This window comes from Paramisgurnus dabryanus, chromosome 3 (assembly GCF_030506205.2).
Source record: "Paramisgurnus dabryanus chromosome 3, PD_genome_1.1, whole genome shotgun sequence".
NCBI lineage: Eukaryota > Metazoa > Chordata > Actinopteri > Cypriniformes > Cobitidae > Paramisgurnus > Paramisgurnus dabryanus.
This window is the reverse complement of record NC_133339.1, coordinates 5,100,203-5,123,644: the sequence shown is the minus strand read 5'-3', so window position 1 is coordinate 5,123,644 and position 23,442 is coordinate 5,100,203. Positions and strand designations below refer to the sequence as shown.

The 23,442-nt window shown below is 37.1% G+C and overlaps 2 protein-coding genes and 1 long non-coding RNA gene across 3 annotated transcripts; 2 read left to right on the top strand and 1 right to left on the bottom strand.

The window, feature by feature from the left end:
* The first annotated feature begins 563 nt into the window (after positions 1 to 563).
* Positions 564 to 1,796, top strand: LOC135768385 (claudin-4-like). The gene has a single exon (XM_065277622.2). The coding sequence runs from the start codon at positions 656 to 658 to the stop codon at positions 1,280 to 1,282; it is 627 nt and encodes a 208-aa protein (XP_065133694.1). The 5' UTR covers positions 564 to 655; the 3' UTR covers positions 1,283 to 1,796.
* Positions 1,797 to 3,492: 1,696 nt separating this feature from the next.
* Positions 3,493 to 6,612, bottom strand: LOC141281978 (uncharacterized). Its single transcript, XR_012336430.1, has 3 exons — positions 6,172 to 6,612; positions 5,311 to 5,427; positions 3,493 to 5,173 (listed from the first exon to the last, which is right to left on the bottom strand). It is a non-coding gene; the product is annotated as an uncharacterized lncRNA (long non-coding RNA).
* A 12,144-nt stretch (positions 6,613 to 18,756) lies between these two features.
* On the top strand, positions 18,757 to 20,096 carry LOC135734181 (claudin-4-like). Its single transcript, XM_065253104.2, has one exon. It carries the CDS (start codon positions 18,873 to 18,875, stop codon positions 19,488 to 19,490), a length of 618 nt encoding a protein of 205 aa, XP_065109176.1. The 5' UTR covers positions 18,757 to 18,872; the 3' UTR covers positions 19,491 to 20,096.
* Positions 20,097 to 23,442: the final 3,346 nt, after the last annotated feature.

The window sequence follows — 23,442 nt, the reverse complement described above, 5'->3', positions numbered from 1 at the left end:
CATGTTAACCTTGGCATAACACGGCCACCGTACAAGTTAAAACGCGCTCCGAATTGGGGGGCTAGAAAGTGATATTCAGTTGGTTGTTATATAGAATTTCACAGCTAGATGGGAGTAAATCTTACACAGTGGAGCTTTAAAGAACAATAGGGTCCTTGCACCTCGCTCAGGCCCTAAAAATGCCTGATTTAATTACTGTTTCAAGAAACAATGCTATTGAATGTCCACTAGTTGGTGCTATAATCATATACAGCTGGCCCTCAATTTACTACAGGAATGGTTCAAATAAGAAATACATACAAGGTGCCATGTTTACAGTAATTTTGCAATTTACACAGTGAAGTGCAACAATGTGAAAAACTTTTAAAATGCTTAACAGATATTACACAATACTCTGTAATTCATTATAAGTTTACCTTAGATCAGGCATATGGGCTAGTTAAAACTATGTATATGCGCTCCACTAATTTTTACTACTTTAATTATTTCATTATTACCAGCCCCTCCCCGATCTGCAGGCTGCAGAGGGTTGTCTCCTCTCCGCTAACCGGAGGGACGTTTTCAATCTTCTCCTTTCTCTTTGTTGGCTATTATAAAGCGCCGATTAACTTCTGAGAGCCTTTCTCTGGTGTACAGACTTATTAGGACACTCAGAATGCAAGTCGTAAAGTCAAAGATACTAGGACTAAGTCTAGCTATTTTAGGTTGGATCGGGGCGATCGTGTCCTGCGCTCTACCCATGTGGAAGGTCTCCGTCCGGTTTAAGACAGGGCAGACCATATGGGAGGGAATCTGGGAGAGATGTGAGGAGGATAGCACCGAAGAGATGCAGTGTAAAATCCCTGACTTCATGACCCTCAGCTCGGACCTGCAGGCGGCCCGGCCTCTGTGCTTCGTCGTTATCGTGATGGGAGTGCTCGGATTTTCCTTCTTCATCAGGGGCGCCAAGTGCACTCGATGCGTGAAGGAGGAACGCGCCAAAGCCAGAGTTATGTTCGCCGCTGGCTGCACCTTCATTTGCGCTGCCGTTTTGCTTTTGATCCCCGTGTGCTGGGCGGCTTACAGTACCATCAGGGCTATCTTCAAGGATTTCATCAGATCTGATTCTTACATCGACGAGTTTCCGAAAGAGATGGGTGCATCTCTGTATTTGGGATGGGCGTCCAGTGCCCTTCTGTTCGGTGGAGGGACCATTCTGTGCTGCAACTGCCTCCCGGAAAAGGTTATTAAAAAGGTTATTGAGCACACCGGCGAGGAATTAATGTCACAAGCTAATTTGTGAGAACATACACTGTATTAATGTCACAGGCTGTTTCTTGTGATATGCAAATTATCCTTATATGCCAAGTTTTTTGAACCAACTGTATATGTAATCCTCAGAAACATTATAAACCTGTGATGTTGACGGCTCTTGAATTACATGTTTGGCAAAAGAAAGATACATATACAGTCTTATATAAACTATAGTTTATTAGAGTAGAGTAGAGAGGAAAAATATGTATTAGCAAAGAATATAACAAGAGGTTGTAGCAGCCGATAAAGTAATAACGTCCAAAACGTAATAATTTTATTTTAATAAAGCCAATAATGTAGTAACATTTATAAATCAATAAGGTTTTGCCCATAATGTGCTGGTCATTATGTTATCGGCTTGGTTTGGGAAAAACTATAAAAATGTAATAACTGCAGGCAATAATGAAATAACATGATATCACTTAATTTAAAGTTTTTTTACTGGATATAAAGTGTCATACTTCCATGGCACAGTACTTCTTCCAAATAGCTTAAAATCTTGACCATAAACACCCTCTCTGTCTTTGTATGTATTTATTTTCCTCATTTTTCTTTCTTATTAAATTATTGATTTATTATAAAGTAATGTTTTAACAATAACTGTAATAAATACATGGATACGGTAAGTACGTGGTTCTGTTTTTTTTAACTTGCATAAAATACTGTGATTTATAAACAATGTGGCTAATGCCCAGGATGTGTATATTAATGTAAACTGTAGAAAACTGTATTGATGATACAGTAGTATTCCATTCACTGTGCACTGATGCATTTGGATTGCGGTAAAGTTACTGTAAGTTAAACAACAAAACAATTGTCAATTACATGGATAACACTGTAATTCTGTAAGGAATACATAAGGTATACTAATTAATTAATTAATTAATTCAATGCAATGGCAAAATGCTATCCCATTGAGACAGATCCGAGCTGCAATCCCTACAAGACAATGCCATATTCCAAAATGGCAACTCTATAAGCATTTGAGAAGAACTCTGATAGAGTGAAAGAGCTGCGGTATTTACATGCAAGTCAGTACTGGTTATCCATCATTATAACCTTTTTACAATTAAGAAGTTGTTCCCAAACTTTTTTGGCTTCAGTACCCACTATACCTGATTTGAGTATCCAGGTTATCCATGTATAAATGTTTGATTTATCTGACTTCACCATTTAGCCTAAAAACTACAGGTTTGGAATCACTGGAGTAGGGGCCAGTAGTATATTGAATTTGTGGAGAACAGAACATTCCTATGTAATTGTCTGTAACTGGCTTTTCTGCATGACTGATTTGATGTTGTTGTTTTTAAACTATATTGTAGAGAATAATGGCATTGGAAGGAATCGAGACCCCTCACATTCTCGTGTTTTGGATGAAGCTGGCTTCAACATGGCTGACTGACAGATTGGAAAAGCACAAACGCGCAAGTGCGCCCACCAATACACATATACACAGAATAGTTCAAAAACATCTGTTTAGACAAGAATTCACGAAAGCATAATAAGCATTACAACAAACTTGCTGAGCTTATTAATATCTGTGTCCATACAGCATTTGTGCGAACATAACAAAATGTTTTAAAAAACTTTCTCATTACTAATATTCGTCTAAATAAATAAATAGTCAGATATTCGTTTAAAATGAAAAATAAAAGTATGCTTTATTATGTAAAATCAGTTTTGACCTTTAGTCACCTTTTAAAACAAGCAACATGATTTTAAACAATTGGGTAAGTAGAAACATTTAATTTAAATGTTTTAGTTGTTATTTATTTTCTTTATTTTTAGGTTATTGCAATTCATGTCATAGTAATCTTCAGTTTCAATTTTGCTTTTAAAATGTTAAATGTTCATATTTTTATCTACACTGTTAGACATTTTCAAGGATTTTTACAGTAACCTACTGGCAACACTGTTGCCAGTAGGCTACTGTAAATAAGATTTACAGTTCTAAACTGTATTTCCATTTTACAGTATTTAAATGCTACTGTAAATATGTTATACAGTGTGCTACTGTAAAAAACCCAGGTTTACTGTATATTACTGTATACTATACTACTATTCTTTTTATTTTTTTATACATTCATTTTTATTATATTTAAATTAGCTATAATTTTTAGATAAAATTAATTTTTACATTTTAACCTACAGATATTTCTAACATTTAATTCAAAGAGACAATTTCAAATATTGAAGCCTTTATTTAAAACAATACAAATACTTTAAGAAGTGTGTAATTACATTTAAACCATACACATTTCAAATCATTTGCAGTAATACATTTAAAATAACACAAATTATAAACATACATACGTATAACACTGATTACAGGTTTAGTTAATCCAAAAATTATAATTTTATAATTTAAACAATGATTTTCTTTGGTTTTCCAGTTACAATGGGAGTAGTCTGTGACCGCATTATAAAATGGCTCCACATTATATGTGCTATATATTTCAAGTGTCCCAAAGACATACAAAAAGGGGTGATGAAAATATAATCAATTTTGACCCTTCATTTCTCTAAATGAGTAATGCAAGTAAACAGCTATACCTGATGGATGCTCACAGTCAAGTTTACTGTCAGGTCTGCAACAACCAGGATATACAAACAAAATATACACATCAGGAAGAATGTGTAGATGCAGTATTTAGAGAGTCTTTGGCATGGGACTTCACACGGAATCATGTCTGCCTTTATATGACTTTAAATTATGTCAAGTTATGCTATAATGATTAGGTGTTATACATTTTGCATCCTACTTTTGAAGCTAGAGAGGGGATCATGATCCACTACCACTGTAACCAGAAAACCCATAACACCACAAAATCAGCATCATAATAGCAAAATAAAAATTTTTGTGACACTTTTATTTAGTCTAGTTAAGTTCTCTTAAAATAGAACTGGTTTAAAATGAAACAATGACTGTCTGTCTTTATATTTATCTTCACATTTACAGAAAAAGGCAAATAACACACAGTGCAATGCAAAGTATATTTTTTTTTATCAGCATGTGCATTCCCTTGTTCGAACCCATGGCATTTTATGATGCTAACACAATGCTCAACCACAGAGAAAGGTTCTAAGAACGTTCCTTGAAAGTTCCCAAAGTTCCCAATAACGTTATGAATGTTTTTGCTTGTAATGATAAAAAACATTACATTCTATTATTTACAAACTGTTGAAAAACATTATTTCTTAATGTTCTGTTAAAATATTGCATATAAACATTCTTATTACATGGCACTCTGGAATGCTTGATTCTGATTGGTCAGTTGAGACATTTGCAGGTTCGTTCTTTTCAAATAATAACTCCAAATTAATAACGCATAGCCGGACTACTTGTATGAGTAAAATCGCTCCGCGCCAATAAAGATCAATAAAGATTACTGTCTGTTTGGCGCCATCTTGTGACAAACACTCGACAACCATGACAAGACACAGACAGCTTACTGAGACTAAACTTGACAAAATAGAGCACGACAGCTACGAAGCCAGCACACACAAAAATACAGAATGGGGATTAAAACTTCTCAAAGACTGGCTAAAAGAGAAAAAATGGAGACAGACAAGTATGAAGCAGATGATCTTAATAAGGTATTACGATCATTTTATGCATCTGTGCAAAGTTTCGCGGAAGGACAGAAATGTTAATTTAAAACAAATATGCCAATAAAATGTTTCAAATTCATATTCATGTCCAGTTTTTTTTCTTATGTGGCAAGTAGCCGTGTAATAAGCGGGATAATGTAGAGGCAGCCGGTAGTTATTGGGAAATAAGCCCCTTCAGTGTGATACAAGACTTTTGAAGTAGCTTCAAAAAAATACCATACTTCTGGTATAAGATAATCAGTCTTGTTATAAAATAATCCTGTGAGTCCTGTAAGCAAAAGAAAGATGGTCATAATTATTTTGAACCACAGTTTTTTACAGTACTGTTTGTTACAGCTGCAATTAGGGAGACCTAACTAACCCATATATGCAGCACATACTGTATCTTATTAAGAAGTGTCTCACCTAATACAAGTTGTTTCACTCAAACTGTGAGGTGGTGAAGAAAGGATGGATATTCTGTCCTCTTCATCCTCACTTGTCTCTCATTCCAGTTCTTGCAGTGTATTTTGTTACATCCTCCTTAATTTATCCTCCCAAATAATTTTAGACAGCAGAATAAATGCAGGGAAAAAAAGGACATATTTAACACATTTAATACATGATGCTAAACACTCATATTTTTCAGTAAATACTGTTTTAAAATGATAACCAGAGTAGATGTACACTACTCGAATCACTGCACATTGCCACAGGTCTGTGTGTTATGACAGTGGGCGTATGCTTAACGTATGCTTAACGAAATTGAATGCTTAACGTAGTTTAACGAAATTGACGAAATTGAAATATAAAATTTAGTTATACACCTTATTAATAACGCATAATTCATGTAACAGGTAAAGCCAAGCGGATGAGAATATAAACACAACGTGGTTACTTACACATTAAGAGTTTTCCTCCCAGCTTCATGTAATTTAGAGTACTTTTTTAAATATGCTTTTATATTAATAAATTATTCTCTCAGGTAACATTATAAACTAAATCTGATCTTTTCATATCATTTATGTATACATTAGGCTACGTTAAGCATTTCTTCATAATAGTTTTATAAAAGGAAAACACTAGCGTGTAATTTAACGCACCACGCGTGCTCGTAGGCTTGCATACACATAGTATGATTTATTAATAAGGTTTATACTGACTTGGGTAAACTACCGTTAAACGTTAAGCAACGCGTCCGGTTAACGGTTTTAAAATGTCCCGTTCGGGTAAACAACAACCGCGGGTCTGATAATAAATAACTTAAAGTTATATAGATTATTTTACCTTGCTGGTCTTTTTTCAGTCTCTCCTCTCGTGTATCTTCAACTGAAAAGCGCCGCTGTCCCAGGGAAAGTCTTGTTTGAAAACTCTTTAGTTTATGTGCACACCTGAAATCGGTCCTCCGAACACCTGTGCTGCTACATGGTTCCTTAGCTAAAATAAGTCAACGTGCGTGTGTATACAATTGTCAAAAATGATGATTTTGAGAAAAATAAAATAAGGATTTGTGTGAATAAGGAAAATACCGCCAAAAGACTGTTAGAAAATATACAGTAGCATACAGCAATTTTCAAAAATACAGTAAATTACTGTATATGATGTATGATGTCACAGAAAATTCCCAAAATGCAACGCGAATTACAGTTATGTACTGTATAAATCGTTTACAGTATTATACTGGGTGATATACAGTAAATAACTGTAAAAATTACAGAAATGTCTAACAGTGTATTTACTTATTTATTTTATATTCACCTAGATTGACAATAAAGATTGCTTCAACTTGAAGTAATTAAAAGATCATCTCTTTCCGAAGTCTGTAATTATAAACGAATATTTTATTATTAGAGTGCAGCATTTTATCAAACTTTTCTAGTCTTGTTTAATTAAATAAAACGAAAGGGGTATTTTTTACAAATGTTTTAAAAAAAGTTTGATATAAGCAGCTTTTTTAAGATTTTTTTATTAATTCCAAAAAGCTCGGGTTTCTAAATAAGAGACACGCAGAAAATGTAATTCATGTCATTTCATAGATTGCACTCATTCACTTCACACCTATTATTCGTGATTTGTGCAAATGAAGTCCTTAGTAACACATATTACTATGAGAAAAACATTTTTGAGATATTAATGGTAGGAAATGTACAAAATATCTTCATGGATCGTGATCTTTACTTAATATCCTAGTAATAAAAAAATGTTTCGCTTGTCTTTTTTAGTTAGACCACATGCATGTATTCATTTAACTGAGGTTCTATTGGATGAATGAGTTTCTAAAAGTTTTTTATTAATCCGATTGTATTGGTTTTAATTGATACTATAATGGGGTAAATAGTTATGTATTCTATTGGTGGTGGGATGTTTTCTGACAGATAGGAACCAGTGAAATGCCATTAAATCCTACTCGGGTTGGCCCAAAATACTTTATTAGTAAATGTAGTAATGGTTTTGGTAAACAGCTAGTATTTATAATGGAACCCGTTTGATTTAGTTAATAGGGCCGATATGGGACAATTTCCAAGACTTGACAAGAGATCTTAAATCGTGATGCTTTGTAACCTGCATACATGTTTTAGTAACAATTCCTGTAAAAAAATGTGTGCTTTATTATGATATTTAATATTGCTTAAATTTTAAATAAAAATAATAGGCTAATAATGTATGCTTTATAACGCCGTACTTGATAATACTTTTAAATGTCGATAAATGCTGTATAAATGTGGTTTAATAGTAGGCTATTTAGTGTGCTTAATAATACTGTACATTTGATTTCATAAAAAAATAATGTTTGTTAAATATTGTAAATGTGTAAATATTAATATGGGCTTAATAATAGTGTTTAAATGCAAACTGATATTATGTGGTCTTTATAAAAATATTTAAATGTCGAATAATAATACTGTATGATTTGTAATATAATTTTAAAGATCGGTAAATGCTGTAGAAGGAAAGTGCATATTGAAAAATACTGGAGGCTTCGGGAGGCAATTGCAAAAAAAGAAGAGGAATTAAAAAAACAGACCCGGGTCCTCAGTATGTTTACGAAGGTCATCATTGATGTGAGTTCACTTTTGACTTTTACATTAGATTATGCATTTGGCGGATACTTTAAAATAACTTGCACTGCTCTGACTGAAGAGTTTCTGTTCATCAAACCCATGACCTTGACATTTATAAGTGTTTGTTTCTGTGTTAAGGACCCTACTGGACCTTTTGTCGCGAGTGGAGACCTAAGAGGCCACATTGAAGCCTAAATGTGTGCTGTGTTTTTTGTTCATAAATTTGTAAGATTAATATCAGTTTGTTTTAATTATATTTAATATTTAATGTTTGAATGATTTATATGTAGTGGATTATATTGTATTTTATTTAATTAGATTTTAATGATAGTGTATTTAATTATATTTCAATTATATGTTCGGCCTAATTATATTGTTTTTAATTATATGTATTTAATTATAATTTTAGTAAATTAAAATACACTCTAAAAACAAACGGTGCTATATAGCACCAAGTGGTTCTTTGCTCGTAATCATAGAAGAACCGTTTTAGTGCAACATATCACCGGTGAAGCACCTGTGTAGAACCAGTGCTATGTAGAACCATATGTGGTGCTATAGTGGTGCTATATGGCCCCCATATGGTTCTTCACTGGTGCTTCACCGGTGCTATATGGCACTAAAAACGGTTCTTCTATGATTACGAGCAAAGAACCACTTGGTGCTATATAGCACCGTTTTTTATTTAGAGTGTATACTTCATCTTTACCTGGGGTGGTTATGGATTTCTTATGTAATTGCTTTGTTATGTTTCCTCCAGCAGATGTCACCAGAGACCCTCCAATGCATTGTGAGTTTTTGACAGCGTTGGATTTAATTGCCGTGTAAGTAACATAAAATGCTTATTTTACACTAAAACAATTGGAGTAGAGTATACAGGATATAGTAATAACGTCAAAGCAGTGGTACCTGGAGAAGTGGGTATACTCTTTAATTTAGGCCACAACTAAGGTTAAACATCATGTGATGACTATAGTCTTGCATAATTAGTTCACTTCTAAATGAGCTGCACAGTATTGTCACTGCTTCTTGACTTCTCAGCGTAAGGATCATTATGAAAATAATATTTAGAAGTGGGTAAACCCCATGCCATCTAATAAAGAAGTGGGTATACTCCCACTGGAAAAAAGTTTTTTATTTATTTTATTTTTCTATTTTTTTAATGTAGCTTAAAATACCATTAAATCATCAAATAAATGCATAATTTGAGTGTTCATGTGAAGATAAAGTAGCCGTATTACATTTACTTAAAAACTTATCATTCCACAATTTATTTGAGGATGTAGCAGCCGATAACGTAATAACATCCAATAAAGTAATAATTTTGTTGTAATAAAGCCAATAATGTAATAATTTGCCAATAATGTAATAATTTGCCAATAATGTAATAACATTTATGATCCAATAATGTAATAAGTTTTAACTTCATTTATTACTTCATAAACCTTAAAGGTTTAATTACTGGATATAAAGTGTCACACTTCCATGACACAGTACTTGGCTTTCCAAATAGCTTAAAATCATGATCATAAACACCCTCTCTGTCTTTGTATGTATTTATTTTCCTCATTCTTCTTTCATATTAAATTACTGATTTATTATAAAGTAATGTTTCATTAATAACGGTAATAAATACATGCACTCTAAAAAACATGTAACCCAGGGCTGGGTAACTATAGGACAGAACGCATTTCTGGTTTAAAATGACCCAAATAATGGCCAGAGGGATCGAGGGAGCTAAGTGTCAAGGATGAGAACAACAGTATTTATTTGAAGGTTAGGTTTATCAGTGTACCACTTCTGTCTAGACTGGAGAGAAGGAAGATAATTTCTAATGAAGTGGGACCAAAAGTAATCAGAAAGGATCTGACTATGACGCCATTGACGGCGACTGCATAGCTCAGAGTCAGGATATGTTACTAAGGGGAGGGAAGAGTCATGCCGCCCCATGAGCAACAGGTTAGGAGTCACCGGATCAGGATCTGCAATGTCAGAAGAGACATAACCAAGGGGCTTTGAATTGAGGATACCTTCGATTTCAATCATCACTGTGCGTAACACCTCTTCAGTGACTGCTTGGGCACCTAGGGTGGTCTGCAGGGCAATCTTGATGGAACGTATTTCACGCTCCCACGTTCCACTGAAGTGGGGTGCGTGGGGGGGGTTGAACTTGAAGGAGATCCTCTGTTTAGCCAACACTGCCTGGAGGTCAGAAGTCAGGGATTGGTAGACTTCCTGTAGCTCTCTGTTGCCCCCGATAAGTTGGTACTTCTGTCAGAGAGCAGCTCGAAAGGTTTGCCTCTGCGAGCTATAAAGCGCCTTAATGCCATTAAAAAGGAATCTACATTCATGTGACTAAGTAGATCTAAATGTACACACCTAGTTGTCAGGCATTAAAAAAATATTCCCCAACTTTTCTCACCCCATTGTCCAACTTTCACAGTGTAGGGCCCGAAACAATCTATCCCGGTGGAATAAAAGGGATGTTTGCAGAGGCGTAGGCGAGCAGGAGGAAGATCAGCCATTTGGGGAATAAGGGGTTTGGCACGGGACTGCTGGCACTTAGCACATCTGTGCTGATGTTTCCTGACAGCCTCACAACCTCTCAGGATCCAGAATTTCCTTCTTAGCTCAGCGAATAGCCTCTCTGGCCCAGGATGATGTAGGTGGTCATCACAATCTTTAATTATAAGTTTTGTAAATGGATGGGCAGGGTCTAGGACAACTGGATGTATAACATCAGGGGGTAGGTCATTGCTTTGCTGTAACCTTCCGCCTACTCGAATGAGACCTGACATTGAATCTAGTTCTGGAGCAAGAGAGAGAAGACGACTGGAATGTGGAAGGGGCTTGTGGGACTGAAGACATGCCAGATCATTTCCAAAGGAATCAAGCTGGGCCTGTCTTAGGATGGCAATCTTTGCATCGAGGTAGGTTGCTGCTGATGGTGTTGCAGGAGGCTCTGTCAACCCATGATGGGAGGCAGCGAAGAGTCAAGGAGATCCTGAAAGGTGGTGAATTGGGTAGGGTTAGAGATGGAGGGCTTTTGGTTAAGAAATACGGCACCACAGAAACTGGGCTTTACGTAACTCTACGGGATCTTCAGCTTGATCTATTGTGGCATTAGTTGGCCACAGGTCAGGGGGTTGCAGGAGGAAGGCAGGTCCTTGGTTCCACCTGCAAGGCTCACTTAGCTCAGATAGATGCTTTCCTCTAGTCAGTTCATCAGCTGGGTTGTTCGGGGAATCCACATAGTGGTAGAGTCACTCCATAAAGTACCCTGTCTGATTTTGAGGGTGAGTTCTGTTTGGAGGAGGTTGAACAGTTGAGCTCCAATGAGGGCTGCGCATAATTCAAGTCGAGGGATAGAGAGTTGTTTTTTGGGTGCAACACGGGACCTCGCCATTAGGAAGGATACATTCACCTGTTCATCATATTCAGTGCGCATTTAAGCGACTGCGCCATAAGAGTGCTCTGACGCATCACAGAAGATGTGCAGGTCTAGGATGGCTGAGGGGTTGTCTGCTGTCCAATGGATAAAACAACGGGGGAGTACTATTGAGGAGAGATTAGAGAGTTCTCCTTCCCAGGAAAGCCAGGCTTCTAGGATGTTGTGGGGAAGGTTTGGGTCATCCCATTCTCTTGCCTTTGCCCACAGGTGCTGGACAATTATCTTGGTTCTTGTTGTGTAGGGGAGGATGTAACCAAGAGGATCATGCTGGCTTGCAAGTACTCTGAAGATGTGACGCATGGATGGAGTAGTAGCTTCAATGGCTCTATGCCTGTATTTCAGGGTATCCGTATTGCAATTCCAATGAAGGCCTAAAGTAGATTCCATGGGGTCAAGAGAAGGATGGTGTGACAGCCAGAGCTCTGCCTGTTCTGACCTAGCATTGGGAGGGAGATCACAAATGACCTTGGGGTCATTATTGGCCCATTGTCTAATGTCAAAGGCACCAGAGGAGAGGGTTGCACGCAGGCAGTGAAAAAGGTCCGTAGCTTCATCTGATGTGGGGAGACTTTGAAGGCAATTATCCACATAGAAACAGCGTTGTATGGAATAGGTAACACGCTCATCGGCCTGTGCATCCTTGGCAATCCTCTGGAGGGCATAAATGGCACAGCATGGGCTGGCGGTGGTGCCAAATGGGATGACTTGCCATTCATAATAGTTGGAGGGGATTTAATGTCTAGGTCACGGCAGAGGAAGCGCAGGAGGGGTTTATCTTGGGGTAGCAGGCGCACCTGGTGGAACATGGACTTAATGTCACCGCTGATGGCAATCTTGTGCTGCCTGAAATGAAGGAGAACTCCAAGGAGGGAAGGCCCAAGGGTTGGACCAGGAAGCAATTGTGAATTCAGACATTGATTCTGATAGGAGAAAGAACAATCAAATACAATGCGGTCCTTTCCATTATGATGCACAATGTGATGAGGTATATACCAAGACTCTGGGGCATCTGTTGCTTCAGAGAGAGTCAACTTCTTGACATACCCAGCTTCTGGATCTCTCTGGTATAGGTTTCCGCCTGTGAGGGATTTTGGAGCAGTCCCTCATGCAGCCCCGAAATGTGCAACTTCACCACCATACTTCTGCAGCCTAACCAAGCCATTTAGTCCCCCCTTTAGGCCGACTGCACCCATATAGTAAGATAGAAGGTCCCTCATTCCCTGATCTTACTAGAGAAGATGAAAGCCAATATATGATGTAATAGCAACTGTACACCATTATTAAACTAGATTAATTTAACTTCTCTCACTCAAAGTTACTTTAATATGACACAATATAAGCAACAGAATGATTAAAACGTTAAAATATATTTCCATCAGCTTACCTGTAACACAGATAAACACGATCAACAATGTCAATTTCACATATGACCATAAAAAACTTTGACGTCATCTGGCTGTCAATTCTTGCAGCGCCGCATGAAGTTGAACAAAGCCTAATAGGCGACCGATCGGTGGCTGACTTGAAGCAGTGCATGTCGGTTAGTAATTTTGTCCAACTTGAGCTGGCGCTGAAGGCACGTGACTGTGTCATATGGTTTTAAAGTACCGCGAGAGCATTTAGAGAGTAGTCGGCTAGCTCAGCCGGTGCAGCCTCTCCAGAACAGCTGCACGGAGTTGTGATGACGACACAGCTTTACGTGATTGGTCGCCTCAATGATGACAACGATCACATGCGTTTCAAGTTTAATCCAACCTTCAGTTCCACTAATAATCATTATAAATTCATGTTTTTATAACAGGAAAAAACACGTTAATATGCATAAATATTGTATATTGTGTCGTTCACAGGGGCGTAACTATCGGTAAGCAGGGTAAGCGTTGCTTACGGGCCCGGACCAATCAGGGGCCCGCCCGATCTGGAAGAATTTGATCGGCGGGCCCTATCAAATATTCGTTGCTATCCGCTGTTCCCAGGCTTTCTCACGGGTATTCAACGGGGCCGTCCGGGGCTAAGACCCGGCACATAGGCTGAAGGTCTCGCTCTGCTCTTGCCAGTGTACCAGCTGCGCTTGTGCACGTGCACTCGCTGCGCTGGTGCGTGTGCACTAAAGTGAAGGGAATAATGCGTTTCCATTCATTATAGGGCATACTCACCAACGCAAGTTTAACGATTTGCGCGAACAGATTACATACAAAGTCAATGCAAAGACGCAACCAGGTGCGCCCTCGCACAGGGCAATGCAAATGACGCGAATTGGGCGGCGCAATTGACGCGAAAACACACGCTTTCCCCTTTAAACGCGTCTTCGCGCAAGTTATGCAACTCAAGCGAAAAAAACTCAACTGCAAGAACGCGCTCTCACACAGGATCATTTGACATTGTAGAGGAGAGAGAGAGCGAGCGAGAGAGAGAGAGAGAGAGAGGTAAGAATGGTGCCCACGTCGAGAAAACTTAATAGAAGACTAGAAACGTGTAAAGAATTAAAGTATTTGTCACTCACATTTAATTACAGTATGTTAACTGGATAACACTGGATATAACTCATTGTATAGGCATAGTTGAATAAAATAATGTATTTTGATTACACAAATCAAACCTAACTATATGATTGTTTTAGCTGCTGACCAGCATAGGGAATCTCTATGGCTAATTTATAAGAAATGTAAGAGTCTTTTTGGGTATCTTATGCCTAGAATTATTCAAGGAGGTTAATTCTTTTAACTTCCTTTAAAGTTTGATCAATTGTGCATAATGACATGTGGAACAAATGGATATAGGGTGTCAAACTCATAGATTTGCATCATTTAAAATTCAGATGCTCTTTTTAAAATATTTGGGGTCAACCTCTGGCACAGCTTTAAAGCTGAAACTTATCAAATCCTATCAGAGGTCCAGAATGTCACTGAAACACACCAGTGGCTTTGCTGTCATCAGTATTAAACATGTTACCCATGGAAGTACCCCTCCCCGCAGAGCCCCCCCACATAACAAATCCCAATTTAACCCCTGAATGTAAGTGAGCATCTTTTTTATGTATTTAGACCTAGGTGTATGTGTGTGTGTAGTCATAGCAGTGAGTAACAAAATGTTATAGTGTGCTGTCACCAGCAGTGTTGTTTGGTGCGCTGTCACCGATGTTATGTTTTTGCTGTGGTGCGCGTAGGCTATTTCTGATTTTGTCAGTCATCTCATGTCTCTATGATCCTGTCCTGTCCCATTCATTGTAGCCTGCTTGTGGACATTGCGTCACATTACGTGCTGTAGTAAAGGGCCCGCCTTGATAATCCTGCTTAGGGGCCCGGTGTTGGCTCGTTACGCTACTGGTCGTTCACACAAGTTCACACGTACAAATAAGTAGGATAGATTCAATTTGTAAACATATTTGGTGTGCTGTCCAGGGAGAGGGCTCTGAGCTTGGAAATGAGCTCGAACACAGAGTATCCCCCGGTTTAGGAAATAACATTGTGAGTGAGAGGAGATGGTGTGGCAGAGGGATTTTGAAGATCGCAGAGGATCTCTGGTAGGGCTGTCACTTTTCATTCGAAAATCGATTGCACAATCGATCGGACCAACCAAAAAAAGTTTCGAAAACGAAAATAGGTAATCGATTTTAACCAAATATGTACACTGTTAATTTTAAAAGAATTAAATAATTAAACATATAGATGTAACAAAACTCAAAAACAAGCAGAAAAAGAAAATAAAGAATTCCGAAAGTGCAGTAGGCAATTTTACACACCTATAGTTTCACGCTTTCAATCGCTGCATCTAGTGTTTTGCAAAGAAAATGGAGGACAACGTAAATAAACCTGTGCAACACGAGAGAGCGTCGAAATTGTGACCTTACAGGAGATGATTAGTTATGACAAGGAGCCACCATTGCGAGCTGACGGCGACCCGCTTTTGAGATGGAAGATTGGCAGAACGAAATACCCCCACCTTGCGCAGCTGGCAACGAAGTACCCGAGAATGTTGCACTACTGTTGCTGTTTGTTATTCTGCACGAAACTTAATGACAATAAATATGAAATATTGCTGTCTTGTGCGTTTCCAGCGATCTCTTTACGTTTGTCTGTTATTTGGCGTTGATAATGGAAACGTCTTTTTTAAACATGGATAATCGATTTTACAATCGATTCAATGAGCAGATCATTTTGCTTGTGGTAAGGCAAATTTCACTTAAATTGTATATTAATTTGTCTTAAAACTAGACTCATTTACTCATCAAGAAAAAGCATCTTAATTTAAGAATTTTTAGATATTTCTACTGAAAACAAGACAAAAATACTAAGTAAGAAAGTAATTTTTTGCAGTGTTGAACGTTTAACTAAAACTGTGTATTGTTATTTTTTCCAGCGTTTTCTTGACCTAACATGGGGAGAAAATTGAGTTCCCTTATCATTGCAAAAAAATGATTTTCAAGAAAAAAAAATTCTTAGTTTTTTTTTTTTCAGTAAAAATATCAAAAAATTCTTAAATTAAGATGTTTTTTCTTGATGAGCAAAACGACCCAAGAAAATAAGTCTAGTTTTTAGACCAAAAATATTACATTTAAGGGATTTTGTGCATAAAACAAGCAAAAAAATCTGCCAATGGGGTGGGCAAATTTGTCTTAAAGCAACACTATGTAGTTTCCATGTTAAAATGACTTACAGCTCCCCCATGTGGTTGAAAAGCGCAACAGTGCCTGGTATCATGCAGGCAGGGGGAGGGGCGGGCTGTGTTTCCTACCCTCCACCCGCCACTTTCAGAGTGTGCTTGTAGCAGCTAGGAGGCTGCTCAGGTTGCAGCAACAGTACAATTTGTCCAGTTAAAAGTTGTTCTATCACTGAAATAATTTTAGAGACATTATTTAAAGGTAAAAAAAACTACATAGTGTTGCTTTAAATTTTTCTTGAATTTAGTGTTTAAGAAAAATGTTCAAGATTTTTTGCAGGCAAATTGGGTAAAATAATGTCGACCCTTTGCCTCTTTCACTTCTTATTTTTTTCTCTTTCCGTTTTTGACTTCCAGATTTTTGAGGCATTTTCACTTCCTTGTCAGTCAAGTTGATATTCTGCCGACGCTATAAGTGAAGTCAAGCTGTGTTGCCTGGATTATACAATTTGGGCGGACTGAACCATTTTATAATAATTGAGAGGGGGGCAAGGGGCCCACAGACGTTTGTGTTTCCTAAACCAATACATTTTTTGATACCAGGAAACCGCAAATAGAATAAAGTTAATAATTTTTACTATTAAATATTTTTTAGCACCACAATTTTGGGGGCTTCTCTGGGCCCCCTCTTACTCGTGGGCCCCGAGAATCGTCATTGTTTACCCCCCCTTTACAGCACCCCAGTGTTCGAATTATGTCAAAGCTTATGGGGGGTCCCCTAGCTAAGCCCCAACCCCTGGCCAAGCCCCACCCCCTTATCATAGGGTCGCTGTGATTTCACAAAGTAAGATGTGATCGTCCTTGATCAGTAATCATCTGATCCTGGTTTTAATCAAAGAAACCCCAAATTACCCTTAACTCAAACTCTAAAACATTTTTTACCCCTCAAATTAGTGTGAAACACTGGCAAGGGCAGAAATTTTACACAGAATAGGGGTGAAATAGGGTGGACCTCATTTTTAAATTACATAATTTTAATATACAGTATAGTAGTGGTTGAATGGATTACATTGCGTTTTTTGAGTCATAGATCGAATACTTTTCAGATCAGTAAAACTGGGGGTGGGAAAATAACATAAGAACAAATTAAGAAATTATGAGCATAAAAAATAGAAAAGAACAAAGTTACAAATAAAGTAAGATATATTTAGGTACATAAATAGAATCAAATGAATAATAACACTGTCTTCTTCATCGAATAATTAATCTGTTTTTAGATACAGAAGTGATTTTCCTTTGTTTTCTGTTGTTTACTTAATATAAATGACAGAAACACAAGCAGATAAGAACTGCTACTTTCAGACCAACACAAACATCTGATTTCTTTCTGAACTGATTGCACTTACTTTAAAACATAACTGAATGTTTTTATGAGAATAGGTGCCAAGACTGTGGTATTTCCAAATAATTTTGTGTTTGCATGCTTTAGGAATCGCGCGTCTCCGTGCGTCCGCTTATGAGTGTTGCGTCCATTTAAGTATGTGTGCACGACGCGTCCTTGTCTTTGCGCACATAAAACAGCCCACTTTAACATCTTCCGCTCAAATTGTTTAAAATCGCTTGCATGTTAACATTTGCAAGGTTTAAAAAAACACATGCAAAAGATACTTTCTATAAATATAGTTGGTATAGTGGAAAAATCTGCGGAATTCTGCAAAATGATTTTAAATGTTTTAAAAATTATATTAGATAATTTAAGCTATAAATATTACAAAATTGATTTGATTATACAGATTTGTGGGACCCACATATATTGCACATGTGAAGCCCATGCCCACATGTAACCCATGCTGCCCAGATCGGACCCACGTGGGGCCCACATATCAATGTTGGCTGGGAATTCCAGCTAACAAAGTAAAAGTAGTTTACACCAGAAGAAACGGAGGATGAAAGGTAAAGGGTTAAAATATTTTTTTGAAACACCTGATTTGACTTCCCCTCGTGACTTCTCCTCATCTCTTCTCCGGCAAATTAAACATAACATGGCTTGGCAAACGATATATATATATAAATATATCTATTATTATTAATATTATTTAATAAGAATAAGAATATAAGTATATTCCTCTGGCAAACTAAATTTAAATACTCTTGTTGCGCCTGAAAGGAAAACTTCTACAAATGCATATGCAATAAGGTCGCAAAAATAACACCTTTTCAGAGCTAAATATTTACTGCGTGTCTTTAGTAAGTTCAGTCATTATTTAACACCAAAATGATGGTTTGCGAAAGCCGTTAAAGCTGTTGTAAATCTGGCCCTTAAAGGGGTCATATGATGAAATTTTTAAAGATGCAAAATAAGTCTTTGGCTTTACCCGAGTCCGTATGTGAAGTTTTATCTCGAAACACCCCACAGATAATTAATAATTGCAGTCAAAATTGCCATTTTGTAGGCCTCAGCAAAAATCTGCCGTTTTTGGGTGTGTCTTTTAAAATGCAAATGAGCTGATAAAATGGAAACACTGATTGCAATGATGGTGGTTTGTTGAAATAAACAGGTTTCATCAGTCATTGCTTTTTACTTTATTGTTTAAAATTAATTAATTAATTAATGTTACTAATTATTTATCTTTAAAAAACAACTTTGGTTTAGTTTCGATGAAGGGGTACTTAAACCTTACTGATCTGTGGAGCCTTTAATACATTTTCGCGTTTCTTTTGTGTTTCCGATCTGCAGGCTGCAGCGAGGGGTGTCTTCTCTATCCGGAGGGACGTTTTCAAAGATAACTTCCCCTTTCTCTTTGTTGGCTATTATAAAGCACAGATTAACTTCTGAGAGCCTTTCTTTGTTGTACAGACTTATTAGCACACTCAGAATGGAAGTCGTAAAGTCAAAGAAACTAGGATTAGGCCTAGCTACTTTAGGTGTGATCGGGGCCATTGTGTCCTGCGCTTTACCCAAGTGGAAGGTCTCCGGCCGGTTAAGCACTGTGGCAAAGCCGATCACCAAATGGGAGGGAATCTGGGAGAGATGTGAGGATAGCACCGGAGAGAAGCAGTGTGAAAACCAAGACTCCATGACCCTCAGCTCGGACCTGCAGGCGGCCCGGGCTCTGTGCATCGTCGTTATCGTGATGGGAGTGCTCGGAATTTTCTTCTTCATCGTGGGCGCCGTGGGCGCCATGTGCTGTGATCGAGTTAACCTGTATGTTGTGCAGATCATCTCTGGTGGCACCCTCATTTGCGCTGCCATTTTGCTTTTGATCCCCGTCTGCTGGGTGGCTCTCAATACCATCAAGGCTATCTTCAACCCTGTCACCAGCCCTGGCATCATTGAGGCTCCAAAACAGTTAGGTGCATCTCTGTGGTTGGGATTTGCATCCAGTGCCCTGCTGTTCGGTGGAGGGAGCCTTCTGTGCTGCAGTCGCCTCCCAGATAGGGTAAGAACGGTTGTTCAGAAAGCTGCAAATGAATTATTGTCACAAGCTACTTAATTTGTGAGAAAGTACACTGTATTAATGTCACAGGCTGTTTCATGTGATATGATATTATCTTTGTATGTCAAGTATGTTTAAACCAACTTAATATGTAATCCTTAGAAACAATATAAACATGTGATGTTGGGAATATATGCATGACGGCTCTTGAATTAAATGTTTGGCAAATGAAAGATACATATACAGTCTTATTAAAACTCGTTTATTAAATTAGAGTAGAAAGGAAAAAAACATGTATTACATGTATGTAGAAAAGAATATAACAAGAGGTTGTAGCAGCCGATAATGTAATAACGTCCAATAACGTAATAATTTGATTCTAATAAAGCCAATAATGTAATAACATTTATGAATCAATAATGTAATAGCGTTTTGCCAATAATGCAATAAGTTATTATATTATTAATAGCTTGTCATTATGATGTTGGCTTGGTTGGGGAAAAAACTATAAAAATGAAATAACTGCAGGCAATAATGAAATAACATAATGATATCACTTCACTTCATTTAAAGTTTATTTACTGGATATAAAGTGTCACACTTCTATGGCACAGTACTTAGATCTTCCAAATAGCTTAAAATCATGATCATAAACACCCTCTCTGTCTTTGTATTTATTTATTTGCCTTATTCTTCTTTCTTATTAAATTACTGATTTATTATAAAGTAATGTTTTAACAATAACTGTAATAAATACATGGATACGGTAAATACATGGTTCTGTTTTTTTACTTGTATAAAATACTGTGATTTAAACAATGTAGCTAATTGTGTGTGTGTGTGTGCGTGCGTGCGTGCGTGCGTGCGTGCGTGCGTGCGTGCGTGCGTGCATGTGTGTGTGTCTGTGGGCATATGTGGTTTACGGGTATTAATGATACAGTTTACAGTATTCCATTTACTGTGCACTGATGCATTAGAATTGTGGTAAAGTTACTGTAAATAAACCAACAATACAATTACATAGGTAACTAATTCTGTAAGGAATACATAAGGTATAATAATAATAATTAATTAATAATTTGTTACATTTTATAGCGTTTTTTTGCAGCACTCAAAGCACTTTTGATATGAATGGGGGGAATCTCCTCAACCACCACCAATGTGCAGCATCCACCTGGATGATGCGACGGCAGCCATATTGCGCCAGGACGCCCACCACACACCAGCTTAGTGGAGAGGAGACAGAGAGATATAACCAATTTGAATTATGGGCATGAGGCCCCTGGGCAAGTTTGGCCAGGATACCGAGGCACACAATGACATCCTGGGACTTTTCACAGAGAGTCAGGAGGACCTCAGTTTAAAGTCTCATCCAAAAGACTTTGCTTTTTTGACCGTATAGTGTCCACATTACTATATTGGGGAGTTAGGACCCAGACCACAGGGTGAGCACTAACACCTCTACCAGCAGCAACCTAGTTTCCCCAGGAGGTTTTCCATCCAAGTACTGACCAGGCGCAACTCTACTTAGCTTCAGTGGGCAAGTTGTCTAGGGCTACAGGGTGATATGGCTGCTGGTATACATTTCGAATGGAGTGTTGTCCTTTAAATTCTATGTCTAGTATTGGACAAAAACCTTGCATGGGTGGCAGAGGAAAACTTCTAAATTAGCAACAAGAACAAAAGATCTGTAACATGGTGATGGCAAAATGTACTTATCAAAAGCATGAGTAAATATTATGACTGCTGATTATTTCACATTAACCCACATTAGATAAATATTCTCATAGTAGTGCACTGACTGCATGGATTACTAGCATGTAAACATAATGTAAGGATGAATTTGAAACTTTTCTATTTCTCACATCTGATTTACTGTCTGTTAATGAAACAAAAGATCTCATGTTAACTGCAGTACTGTAGTTTTGAGATTGTATATGTATATATATATTAAAATAAAATAAAATTGCCATTGCGCAACATCATTAGAAATGGAAGGAAAACTTAAAAACAAAATTGGCAGAGATTTTATTTTTTTACCACTTTGCAACACTACAAAACTCTGTTTTCAGAGTTTCAAAACTTTTTCTCACACATTCGCACACCAGTTTTCAGATCACCATTTAAGGTTTCAAACCTGGAAAACAAACTTATACAGTGGGAGAACACTGACAAAAAGTTGCACTTCTAAAGAAGCAAATCTCAAAAACAACATAATCTTTGCAGATATATTATATTTTTTTTACATTTTGCAAGCTTGCAAATCTTATTTTTCGATCTTGCAAAACTTTTTTTGTAAGATTTTGAGTTTTCGAACACTTAGTTTGTACACTTTCGAACACTTGTAACTGGAAAACCAAAGAAAATCATTGTTTAAATTATAAAATTATAATTTTTGGATTAACTAAACCTGTAATCAGTGTTATACGTATGTATGTTTATAATTTGTGTTATTTTAAATGTATTACTGCAAATGATTTGAAATGTGTATGTTTTAAATGTAATTTCACACAACTTCTTAAAGTATTTGTATTTTTTTAAATAAAGGCTTCAATATTTGAAATTGTCTCTTTGAATGAAATGTTAGCAGTATCTGTAGGTTAAAATGTAAAAACTAATTTTATCTAAAAATTATAGCTAATTTAAATATAATAAAAATGAATGTATAAAAAAATAAAAAGAATAGTAGTATAGTATACAGTAGTATACTGTAAACCTGGCTTTTTTACGGTAGCACCCTGTATTACATATTTACAGTAGCATTTAAATACTGTAAAATGGAAATACAGTTTAGAACTGTAAATCTTATTTACAGTAGCCTACTGACAACAGTGTTGCCAGTAGAGTACTGTAAAAATCCTTGAAAATGTCTAACAGTGCAGTTGTTCTCAAACTTTTTCAGCGTGTGGCCCCCCTTGTGTATGGTACATTCCTTCGCATCCCCCCCAAAAGAAAATTTATGACAAAAAACAGTTCTAAAACTTAACATTTTAATTAAACAAAACATTAAATTATACAAATTAGTGCTGTTGGTTAGTAGCCTTATTTTTTAGGTTTTATTACACAGAATTCACCATCTTGCAGCCCCCAGTTTGAGAACCACTGCTGTAGCTTATTAGCAATTATTTTTATTTAACTAAATTATTATTTTGTTTCATAAACAATACATTTATTTTGTAAATTGGTATGCTATGGTTTGTGTTACAGTGGACCTGTGTATATTGTAGGAACTAATATTCTAGATAGATAGATTAGATAGTTTATTGTCCTGTGAACAGGAAATTTGTTTTCACACACTGTCATACAGTACACGCAGCTAGTACAAACATATATACATACATACACAAAAACAACACAACACAAAAAGGTGAATGTTCAGTTTCGTAACTTATTGAGGATTGAGATCGCCAATGGTACAAAGCTCTTTTTGAAATGTGCCCTTCTCCATGTCAGGGTCCTATACCTGCGGCCGGAGGGCAAGAGAGTAAAGTTGATGTTGAGGGGGTGCCCTGGGTCCGTTGTTATAGATTGGGCCAGGCGGGCTATTGCTCTATCATTAAGTTCTGAAATGTTAGGTCTAGAGGAATGTATTATTTTTGAAGCTATGTGTGTGATTTTATTGAGTTTGTTTTTGTTAGTGACTGATAGCATAGTGTAAAAACTAGTGGAGCAGTATAACAAAATGGGCTGGATAATGCTCATATACAAAAGTAACAGAAAACGAGGGGCAATGCCAAGGGAGCTAAGTTTCCTTAGAATATGCAGACGTTGTTTTTGGATGTCTGTTATGTGATGGTCAAAAGTAAGCTTGTTGTCCAGGGTGAGTCCAAGGTATTTGAATTTCTCCACCTGTTCTATGATGTTGCCATGAATGGAGATCTGACTGAGACCGGTGCGTTAAAGACCAGTTCTTTTGTTTTCTCAACATTGAGATGGAGAAAGTTGTCTGTGCACCAGTGTGTGAAGTGTGATATTGTATCGTGGTAAGCAGCAATGGTGGTATGATCAT